General features: G+C 35.4%; 3 protein-coding genes across 3 annotated transcripts; all 3 read right to left on the reverse strand.

Moving 5' to 3' along the window:
- Nucleotides 1-71: 71 nt before the first annotated feature.
- On the reverse strand, nucleotides 72-915 carry LOC116028006 (auxin-induced protein 6B-like). Its single transcript, XM_031269806.1, has 2 exons — nucleotides 357-915; nucleotides 72-222 (listed from the first exon to the last, which is right to left on the reverse strand). The coding sequence occupies exon 1, from the start codon at nucleotides 840-842 to the stop codon at nucleotides 393-395; it is 450 nt and encodes a 149-aa protein (XP_031125666.1). The 5' UTR covers nucleotides 843-915; the 3' UTR covers nucleotides 72-222; nucleotides 357-392.
- Nucleotides 916-5,967: 5,052 nt separating this feature from the next.
- LOC116027801 lies at nucleotides 5,968-8,323 on the reverse strand. Its single transcript, XM_031269558.1, has 6 exons — nucleotides 8,166-8,323; nucleotides 7,686-7,837; nucleotides 7,327-7,436; nucleotides 7,150-7,235; nucleotides 6,630-6,734; nucleotides 5,968-6,531 (listed from the first exon to the last, which is right to left on the reverse strand). The coding sequence occupies exons 1-5, from the start codon at nucleotides 8,273-8,275 to the stop codon at nucleotides 6,641-6,643; spliced, it is 552 nt and encodes a 183-aa protein (XP_031125418.1). The 5' UTR covers nucleotides 8,276-8,323; the 3' UTR covers nucleotides 5,968-6,531; nucleotides 6,630-6,640.
- Nucleotides 8,324-9,607: 1,284 nt separating this feature from the next.
- Nucleotides 9,608-11,330, reverse strand: LOC116026834. Its single transcript, XM_031268248.1, has one exon. The coding sequence runs from the start codon at nucleotides 11,180-11,182 to the stop codon at nucleotides 9,920-9,922; it is 1,263 nt and encodes a 420-aa protein (XP_031124108.1). The 5' UTR covers nucleotides 11,183-11,330; the 3' UTR covers nucleotides 9,608-9,919.
- Between the last annotated feature and the right edge of the window lie 194 nt (nucleotides 11,331-11,524).

Consider the following 11,524-nt stretch of genomic DNA (forward strand, 5'->3'; position numbering starts at 1 on the left):
CGGCTAGGGTCACAAAACAAACGTTATTCAAAGTGTATTCTCGAATTGCAACTGTGAACCTTTTTTTTAAATCAAATAACCTTAATATATGTAATATGGATAATATTGCTTGAAATACAGTGTGTCTACAATTTCAATTTTGGTTGAATGTACAAAACCCCATTAATCATCATTTCTGGTTTGAGGATTTGAGGCCTCTCCGAATCAAACAGGGACGACTGGCTGCCATCTCCATCATATTCGCCGGAGAACAATTGGCCGGGAAATCAAGAAAACAAAACAAAAGAAAAGTTTCAATCGCTGAATTGCCGGCCTCCATTAAACAGGGTTGGGAAGCGATTAATTCGAGTCCTCACCCGAGTCAACGGCGAGTCATTGGGCGATTCAGCAGCTCACCAAGTCGAGTTTTCGCCGCGCAAGAGCGGCCGCGACTCGGGGAATAATTCTAGGCCGTTTCGGATTCCGACGTGGCAATGTCTCTGAAAATCCTCGAACCGGGCCGCGGCGATCTTGCCCGGATCGGACCGGGCGGAGATGAACCGGATAATTTCTTCGAAAACCGCCTCGTCGCAGGGAATGGCCAACGGGCCGGCGGCGGCGGCGAAGCCGTACTCTTCCTCCGCCAGCGATAGAAGCTTCGAGAAGATTGGGTGGTTCAGGTACGTGGCGCGCACCACGAATCTCCGGCGAGTGGTCCCCACCGTCACCGCCACGTGCCCCGCCGGCACGTCGGACGGCACGCGACTGCGGCTGCGAGTTGCCGCCGCCGCCGCCTTCCTCCGCCACCGCCGGAGCATTTGGCGGAGCTTGACAATGTGCCGGATTTTGCTGCACGCCAACATTATCTTTTTTTTGGTTTCGAGAAAATTAAGGAAAGAAATTAATCCTCCGACCAAAGGCGTTTTCCTCGTACTATGTCTTTCTTGCCTTTGACAGTTCAGTGTTCGGATGCTACTATATGTGTGGGTTTATATAACGGTAGAGTTCGTTACGGTTTCAGTATTATAAACTTAAAACTTTATCTAAAATAATAATATTCCCTTTTCCTATTTTATTACTTTTTTAAAAATATATATATAAAAGGTGGGCCGTGGGCCGAGCAAAGGTAGGGCCCAATAAATTGGGTCAAGTCAATGAGATATATGCGATTTTTTACATGACAAGTGTCATGCAATAGTTATACTATGGATTCGTGTCCACACTTGCAAAGTGGATTCATGTCCATTTACAATACTGAATATTCATAATTTGTATTGTAAACATTCAGTATGTAAATTGTGTATTTTAGATTCGAGCTCACCTTGTAAGGTGAACCGGAGTTCACAGAATAATTTGGCGTGTCAATTCATACAAAATAATTGACCAATGGGGTTTATGTTAGCGAGTGTAAGGTTAATAGAAAAGAAAATACTAAATGTACTCTTTTCATTTTACTCCATAACTCCATTAACGCTTTTCTTTTTACTTTAGTAACACTTTTCTTTTTTGGTGGATAAGTAACTATAACATGCCATTTTGTTGCAAGGAGAAAATTCGAGAGAGAGAGAATTGTAATTCTGTGAGAAACAAATAAGGTAGGAATACAATAGAAATTCAAATTTTATTATTTGGTAGACATGAATAGAATTACTATAAATTTCAATTATATTGTTTGGTACATATAAGAACTGATCGAATGAGAATAAGTAGTTGCAATTCATAGGGAAAAAGATGTAGAATTATTCAGGAGTACGTGTAAATTGGTCCTCACATTCTAGACTTTATTTTTATGTATATATTAAAGAATTACAATTCCTCTCAACAAAACTTTAAAAATTTTCAATTCTCGAAATTAAGTAGAAAAAGAATTGGGCAATTTCTTTGTACCAATCATGCCATAAGTTTTTTGATAATAATATGAGTGAAGCCGTTGAGTTTGACTGATGGAAGAATGGAACGCATTTGTTAAAGAGTGTTGTTAAGTTTAAATAATTAAATAATTTGTTGTAGTTATTAAAATAAAGCATATTAAATTATTAGAAATTTCTATTAGTTAAATTAAATAGGTATATAGTAAGCATTACCCATGTGCGAGGATGTCCCATCTTCGGTTTCTTTAAAAATAATTTAGCTAGTAGCCAATGTGTTTTGGTATCACTAACTATAATATAATATATGCATTCAATTATATATGTTTTTAATAATTAACTACAAGTATTTATTAATCAAATTTCAGCAGCTGAATCATGATTGGGTTGGGTACCTTCTTCTTCTTATTATTATTATTATTATTATTATTATTATTACTATTATTATATGTGCGCGCATTACAGTAACTAAAAAGTGTTAATTCTAGTGAAAAAAGTTTGAATCATTTAAGTGTGTTTAAAAGAAAATAATAATATAGTTACTGTATTAAAAGGACTAAATTGAATACCATAAAAGCTGTAACGTGACAATTTAAGTTCAGTGTCTTAAAAACTTTTCAGCGTCCTCTCAAGGTTGGTTTTACACCGTTACCCTTCCTTAATCCAACACACTTACATTACAATATAATTAAAAAAAATTGTATATGACATGAATGTAATATTGTTTCGAACACGTGCAATATTATACTTTTTTCGCAAGGTACTGAACGTGCATGTGCAGTATATGACGACGCACAAGTGTTTCAATTATATTTTTTAGCAACTATTTTATGATTATTCATTGTTATATATATATATATATATATATATATATATATATATATATATATATATATATATATATATTATTAAAAAAATGTATATGAATTGTAGGGCATATATTTCATGTGACTTTAGGTTTTAAATTCTTTTAATTATATGTAATAATTAAAAAAAGTGTTTATAATAAAATATTACAAAAACATATGCATGGCTTAAAGAATTAAGGGAAAGAGTACATGCATGCATCTCCACACACAAAATGATAAAATGCCTCCCTTGGGGAGATTTGAGGATCGTAGGGCACTTATACTTATTAGGTTCATTGTTTTCAGCATAAAATACTTCCAAACTTATTTTCCCCAAACATATCTTAACAACCCATTTATTAATATATGCTATGCAGTCCTGCTTACAGAACTATATATATATATATATATATATATATATATATATATATATATATATATAAAACTTCGTGGCTAAGTTGGTGGATCATGATTCTCGTTTTCTAACTGTGTTAGCAACGCGCAGGACTTTTCTTGCTGCCCCAGTAAGAAGTTTGTGAGGTGCGGTCACATCCTCTTGGTCGAGCCCGTCACATAAGGTTTTCCTAATGCGACACCTTTGAGTAGTGACTGCGAGTTTCTCTCGTCACTAAAAAAAAAATTATATGAACAAATTTATTTATTTTTATATAATGTATAGAGAGAGAAAGAAAGTACGTAAGTATCCCTTTCAATGTTTTCTTCAAATGCTACAAGAATTTTTGTTTTTTTTAGAGACAAAGATTTGTGGAATATATTATAGATGAACATATTTTGTAATAAAATTGCAAATAATAGTGTATAGGTTTTTGCTTGGGGAAAATACATTGTATTATATCAATGGAGTTAGTTTACCCTATTGGATTTTTGTTTATTACTCCCCTAATAAGTTTTTAAAAATTTTATCATGTCAACTTCATTACTTAACCCATTAAGAATGCGTTCACCCATCAATATTAGGACTAGTTATGTTTTTTTTTTAAATATTATTTATCATTTTACGAATATTATGGTACGCTATGTATTAAATGTCTTTATTATTTTGTTGATTTAATTGTAGGTTTCATTTAAAGAAATTACTAATTTTTTTTTTGAAAACCGAAATTACTAAATTTATATTTTTTAAAAATGAAAATTATATTAACATGTCTTACCGGGTCCTAAACGGGTTATTGTGTCGTATCGTATCATGTTGTAGACTCAAAACTTGTTAACTAAACGTGTCTATCGTGTCAACTTGTTTAAAAATCATGTTTATGTTTATATTTAAAACTCTAACTCGTTAACCTTAAAGAATTCTGACCATGTTTCGTCTTATAGTGTCAACCCATTAACGAATCTGTAATTTAATTTGCAGGTGTAATTGAAATATGAGTAAATTATGTTGGATCTGGAAAGTTAAAGTTCCAGCTATCTTTTGTTGACTAAAAGGATTGTTCTTTAAAGTTACAAAGTCTCACTACTCACTCTCTCTCACCTACTCAAAACAATAGAAAAAAGAACTCTCAATAAATCTATCCATTATTTAGATGATGAATGCAAATGACATGATTGATATATATTCCATTTTAGCCCTTCATTGCATTGGGTTTGCTCCTAAGATTATTCAAATCTTCTATCACCTCAATAAGAATCCAAGGAGCCAATCTTGACATATATCTGCTCATCATCTTTCAGATTATTCTTTCTGGTTCATATACAGAGAGAGGACTGGTGTGTCAGATTTTGGCCAAGCATAGATCCTAAAGCTAGATGCTTTTCTCTCAATAATTTTTCTATAACCTAGGTTTTCCAGTTTTGTCAAACTATAAGCGAGAGACTCAACGGTAGATATCGAATCCTCATATTATTGCTGAAAACAAATCTTAAGTGATACTTCTCGTCCGCTAAACCAATGATGCAGGACACTCCCCTCAATATTCAAGTCTAACAGAGAGTTTCCCCTCAATATTCAAGTCTAACAGAGAGTTTTCCACTATTGATCGGTACATAATCATATAGGATAAGTTAACTTTAGTTAAGAGTAAAATATTTTCCTTATTAAGAAAGGTATGGTATTGAGTTCAAATTTTGTAAGTGTTAGGAGAGATTCCTTGTAATAAAGTTGATCAAGCTCAGAAGATAGTATTGTATGTATTAAGAAAGGAAGTACTTTTCGTCCTTATATTTATATGATATGAAATTAACCTTCTAATTTTCCACGAGGTGACAATTTTGACGGTTTTGGTTCCGGACTTGTTAATAGAGATGTCAATGGTTTACAATTGTAAATTACAATTTTACCCCTATATTGACTAACCAGCTATGCTCATGCAATGCGAAAGCAATCAACTTTAACAATTTCCGTTGGTGAAGAACCAAAATCATGACCTTTAGAAAAAATTAAAAGACAGATAATGCTCACATTAACAATTGAGCGAATAAAATCAGTATCTCATTTAAAGAAAACAAAAAAAAAAACAAAAAAAACAAAAAACAGTAAAATATATTCAAGGCCGGATCACACGGAATTTGCTGTTACAAAAGCCCTTCTCTTTTTGTCCTGATTAATAAACCAGGCCTGCACATGGAAGAATATGCAGCTGAGGCCAATAAGGAATATGGTGTGTTTCTGAAAGGAACATAATACCTAAATGCTGATATTGATTCCCCAGTTGGTCACATATGCAAATGTTGTTAAAACTTATCCTAACTATAAATATATAACTATATATATTTTAGGTATTTTATATTAGAAAGATAGTATTTCTAATATTTAGAATATGATAACCGCTCTCCACTATATGAGATATATGTATTTTACGAGTTGCTAACATAAGCACTGCAGTGTCTCTATCTTCACTCGACACAATCTCACATTTGCAAGTGATACATACAATCTTGCGTCAACTATGCAAGAAATAGTTACATCAAGGACACATGGTGGTCCTCCTACTTAATGAGCTTAGTCACAGTGATGGGACCCTGAGACGAGGGATTTCGCCTTTTGTGGGCAAGAAACAGTTGTTTAATGTTTACTGAAATGGCAGGTGTTTTCATCAACATCGACACACTTTAAAGTCTCGAGGCCATCTGATGTGGAAAAAGAAAGGATGGTATTTCCGAAAATAAACCTTATTAAAGTTTGAAATACCTATTTCTCCATATAATTTTAGTTAATGGAAAATGATTTGTTGGGGTGGGGGGTTGAATTATATATGTGGGGTGTTCTTGAAAAGAACAGAATACCTAAATGCTGATATTGATTCCCACTATGGCATTAATAATGATATGTGGAAATGTTGCCAATGAGTCAATCATAAGTGCCATAGCACAAATGGAATGTACTTGCATACATATACCATAAAATCTAATCCATTCAATGGACAAAAGTAAACATCAAAAAAAAAAAAAAAAGTTGCAGCTTCATGTTCAAAGCCACTTTTGAGACCTCAAATCACTCAAAAAATTCCATCTGGAGAGCAAAACTGACTGATGCAAATGTACCCAAAGATTCCAAGGTCCCCCTAAATCTATACTAGTACAACAGTTGATCACAGTGCACCACCTATAATAAAGTTGTGTATTGACACATCACCAAATCGATTGGGGCGGCTAAAAAGGCTCACCTGCATGACTCTGCATTGGCCTTCATAGTCCCCGCTTTTAGGTCTCCTTTTGGTGTTTTAGTTTGACTGTATACACCCTCTGGAAGAGAAAAAAGTGGAGGAAACAAACAAACAACCTTAACATCACTCACAAATTCCGTTTATACTAGTGTTGTCATGCTCAAAGCATTTCCCGTGGGCTTCAGATTCCTCGCCTTTTGCGAGTATACACTGCATTACAGTTTTGCAAAATGAACTGAGCATTGTTGTGTCTGAATCTCATATAAGATGTTTGTATTTTGCAAAAGCGAGCACTTTAAACTTTATACCTGTCTGTTTGTCATCGTTCTCCTGCGTTCATTTCTAACCAATGAACACATCCAGTATTTGGGGGAATTAACGATCCACAAATGTGGAGCACTTCTACATCAAAACTGCAACCATAAAATTCTTCTTAGTTGAAGATGAAGATATGTTTAGAAATTCCTTTTATGAATCATGGTATAGATGTTTTATAAAATAAGGCTAAAAGATGAAAAGAACATAAATTTTAGTAGTATGATGAGCACAATGTCCTCAATACTCTACCGCTATATTGACTTGCATCCGGAATAGGCGAATAGCAGTGAGATAGAACCACAAAATTTGCTTTTATACCCCAAATATTGAAGCGGGGTTAAGGATTTCCAGAAGAGACAAAAAAAAATTTAAAACTAATCTAAAGCACAAACAAGGACAGCAGAGAATTTCAAAGGGACTCCATAAAATAGGAAGTAGTTAGGAAATAAAAAAAATAAAAAAAAGAGTTTGCAACTGGTTAAAAACATAAAAAAGCAAACGAGCATTTACCTCTTGACTGAGAAACGTACAATTGTTCCCACTTTAATCTTATGTCTTTTATGAGATTTGCTGACAAAAACTTCCTCACCATGCTTCTGCAGGAAGAAGAAAAAATCAAATACAATCAAATCTTGCATCGTGTAAAACAGTACTCCGTAAAGGAAAACATGGTTCTGGAGAGCTTACAATTTTATATTTGAATTTTCCAGACATATCCTCAACTGCAACCACGCCCGATGAAAATCCAAGAACAACTATGTGAATAGACTGTGGTGCTACTTTTACTACCTCTCCTTCTGGAAACAACAGAAATCAAATGACAAGATAACCAAGGTTAATCCAAAGGTTTTACAAATATAAGATAACTTTTCCCAAGTGTAAGACAACTGCCAATGCTCTGAGAAATCCAGGATCCAAATCTTTGAGGAAAAAGAAAACTTCTTTACAGTGATATTTTGCCAACAAAATGACTCAAAAACGCACTGTGGCTATAAAATTTACAGATTGAAACTGTAAAAGATCACAATAAAACCAACTGAGACTACCTAAAAGCATATCTGGCTTTGGATTAAAAGTTAACAACTTTGCTTGAAATCTCACGCCAAAATATGGTTGAATCCCTGGAAGAATCTTTGCCAAGGTAATACGAAACTCCGGTTCATAAGCCAGTACCACACCATCCAAGCATTCATTAAACCTTTAAAAGAGAAAGCGAATATGATGAAAAAACCCCTTGATGATCAAATGCAACTAAAACATAATAGTCTAAACTGCTAAACACGCTTAAAGGCCATAAAACATTAAGAATGTAATCATCCATCCAGTTTATTCTCGTTTTCTTTGGATTCATATAGATACACATTAAGAACAAAATATTGCATTCATACACTTATAAAGACATGTATACTCACAGATATCTCCAAATAAGAAGTAACTACGGTTCCTATCAAATGAATCGAGCTCAAATATAATACTTGTCTATCTATATATAGCAGGAAATGCTGGGAAAGAGAATGAGCAATTACTTGAAAAGCAGATCGCTCAATTCACGGTATATAGCATCCTTTACATTCTTAGACTTGGAAGGGTGAAGATAAACCACTAAATCCGCATCGCGGTGCTGCAATGCCTCCATTGAATCACTCCAAAACGCGAGAATTAGGAGTGTTCTGTTGTGCTTGACAATGGCAGAAACCCTAGATAAACCCCAGCAGTTTTTCTTTCTGAAGTCAACATTACTTCTTTGGATGTGGGCTTGAGCTCAATGTTTGAGAGATAATGGGCTTGTTGGCATGATCACTTTGGGCTTCTCTTAAGTTCAATCAGTGAGGCCCAATTAAGTACTGCCCAAAATAGTTTTATATAGGGTAGAGGTGAACAGGGCAAATTTTACTATGGACCATGGTCTATGTTGCAACGTGAACTATGAAGTATGTATCATTTTAATTATACTTCAATTTCATTTGACAATATTGTTATGTTTTTTAGTTTTATTATAGTCTCATTCTCGATTAAGTTTTTTTTCATTGGATTTTTCTAGCGAAGTTTCCGAATGTTGTATGGTAAGATAATGGTCAAGGGAGAGTGTTATAAATATTTATTATTTATGGCAATTATCCTTATACGGTTTCCTTATATCAATTATGTTATTTTTGACTTACGCGTAAACTCGTACTCGTTATCTGAATATGCGCTTTGGGCGAAGTTCGCTCACAGTCGTTTACTCGAATGTGCGCTTTGGCTAAAGCCCTAGTAAATTATGTCATCTTGCTCCTAATACTGCCTTTTTTTTTTTTAGCCCAAAGTTTTCACTGTTAAACACAGTGACTAATCCTCTTGCTGGATTGTAGGCACCTCTATTGGATAGGACAGCTGGTCTGAAATATTTCACTTCAAATCATCAGAGTGAGTGGAGAATAAAAACTTTCAATTTTGCCACTTCAAATCCTTAGTCCTTGCTTGTGACACCCAAATTGAGACAGATCATGCCTCTAAAGTTCGACTCTTACTCATTAGAGGTGTAGCCTAAAGTTCCTTAACGCGGTGCACCTTTACAAAAGTCACATTGAAGTATCGAACCTTGCAGTTGCATTAGCGGTCCGTTTATATTCATATAATTCCACAGCTGTTATAACTTGATGCATTCATCCTTCTATGAGCAAGACAGATTGCATCAATAAAACTCTAAGCTCCACCACAAAACCAAAATGCTCTCACAAACATGAAGCTCATTATGCAGACTATACATACAATAAACTCGATTGCAGAACGGGAATAGATCCTCACGAGTAATAGATCGAGAATTGTATTCTAAAACGATGCTCAATTTTCATCACGCTTGCTCGTTAAACCCCGCTAAGAGAACCATTTCATACAAATGTCGATTTTAACAAACATGTGATGCAGAATAGTATCAAGGGAACTCACAAGAGTACTTTTTATCTGTAATAAACTGAAAAAGTGAAGATTGATACAAACAAATATTCATATCAATGCAAAATTTTTCATGTTACAATGCTCTCTCTTCATTCCTTAACCATTATAGAACAATTCTGAAACAATAATCGCAGATATTTCAAACTGTCTAAACTGTAGAATCATCATAATCCTAAAATGTTTCCATTTTGAAAGCAAACAAGCACTGCATATCACTTATTATGTACTACAAACTACAAAGAAATTCACGAGAATCTGAAAAATATGAAATCGAAAAAATTATCATCACCTCATAGCGTCAGGAAGTAATCTACTGCTAGCTAGCCATTGTGTGTTGTTGTCATCACGCTCGTACAGGTTTCTGCAACACAGCGGACAAATAAACCTCGGGCTTTCCCGACCCATTGTTCTTCTCGCCCACAACCCATTTCAACTTCTTGTACCCAAACCGCTCAATCAACCGAGTTAAGCCCTTCTTCTTGTCATCACTAGAGCAGTAAAAGTTATCCAACCAGAACAAACCCCCGGCCCTCAGAACACGATCCATATCAAACATCAAGAACTCCAATTTCTCGGGCTGGCCATTGACATCGAGGCCATTCCCCACATGAACCAAATCGAACACATTATCGTAGAATGGGAACCGATGGTCTAAGCTCAAGTAAAGCGGGAAAAGCCCTCGGGCAGCAATGAATTCGTTGAAAGGTGCATCAACATTCAAAGTAGCAGTCACCACAGTTAAACTCCTCTCAGCCATTCTTGCTGCAAAAGTTCCAGACCCTCCACCAATATCAAACCCTACCCTAAACCCACCCACCCCCATGGCAAGCACATCATCAATCAGGAAATCATTCTTTTGCCTAGCCTTAACATATCTCTCAGTCTCATACCCTCTAGCTAAATCAAAACACCCAACACTACAATCCCTACTCAATTTCTTACCATTCACACAAGCTAAATTCTTGCAAGAAAGCCCACTCCAAGAATAAATCTTTTCACTGTTATTACTCCAAAGGGAAAGAGGGAAAGGGTTTAGGTTTAAACCCACCTTAGGAATTGTCTTGGCAAAGCATCTCCTTCTTGGCAAAGGCTCACATCCCTTCAAGATTAGTTTCTGACCTAAACTCCAATCATCCGGGCAGGGCCCACTAACCTTATAGCTCATAAACTGGGACAGCAAATCCAGGGATTTCTCACAAGAATGCCCCACAGAAGCCACCATTTTAGTGATCCCAGTTCTTGAATCTTTCCCCAGAGGGAGCTGATGCTGGATTAGAAACATCCTTAGCTCAGCTGCAACATTGGGTCTGGAAAGATCAATGCTTTCATACCCCAAGAGCTCCTTTTCCATCCGGGTCAGCTTCTTTTGGGAAGACTCAATCTCTCTGAGGATCAAAGACACCTGTTCTGAGATATGGGAGATGTTTTTGTGGTGGAGCAGGAGGTGGGATTGGTGATTCTTGGGCGAGTATGTGAAGGCATAGAGAGCAAAAATGTTTGTGGTGATTACTGAAATCAGCATAAGAATGTTCACTGCTGAAGAGCAATAAACCCCCCTCTTGAATCTTGCGGTTCCATCGCCTATTTTCAGAGATACAGTTCCCATCTCAACTCTGCCCTGCTTTCACAGTCTCAAGGCTACTCAGCAAGAAACAGTTTAGAGTGAGGAGCTTTAGTGTTGAAAGAGGAAATTAATGTTTGATTGTAACTTGTGAGATTAAGAATATTTGAGGAGACCCGATCATTGAGTTGTACTACACTATCCACTTCTTGTAGATCTATCAAGAAAGTGTACACTTGTGTAGAACCTTTATAAAAAAATCAAAATCAATTCTTTAAAAGTAAATATACACTTGTGTAGAACCTTTATAAAAGTAAATAAGAGAAGAGTATTGTAAGTTTGGGGCTAATTCAATTAGTTCAATTAATTATTTCAAGTTTCAGATTT

Source organism: Ipomoea triloba, chromosome 8 (assembly GCF_003576645.1).
Source record: "Ipomoea triloba cultivar NCNSP0323 chromosome 8, ASM357664v1".
Taxonomy (NCBI): Eukaryota; Viridiplantae; Streptophyta; class Magnoliopsida; order Solanales; family Convolvulaceae; genus Ipomoea; species Ipomoea triloba.

Bases quoted from the DNA above. Each gene is read 5' to 3' on its own strand.
- LOC116028006 (XM_031269806.1), bottom strand. From the start codon at position 842: ATGTTGGCGTGCAGCAAAATCCGGCACATTGTCAAGCTCCGCCAAATG.
- LOC116027801 (XM_031269558.1), bottom strand. From the start codon at position 8,275: ATGGAGGCATTGCAGCACCGCGATGCGGATTTAGTGGTTTATCTTCAC. The intron at 7,437-7,685 runs GTAGTCTCAGTT...TGTTGTTTCCAG, and splicing joins AAAGCCAGATATGCTTTTAG to AAGGAGAGGTAGTAAAAGTA. The intron at 7,236-7,326 runs GTAAGCTCTCCA...TTCTTCCTGCAG, and splicing joins GAAAATTCAAATATAAAATT to AAGCATGGTGAGGAAGTTTT.
- LOC116026834 (XM_031268248.1), bottom strand. From the start codon at position 11,182: ATGGGAACTGTATCTCTGAAAATAGGCGATGGAACCGCAAGATTCAAG.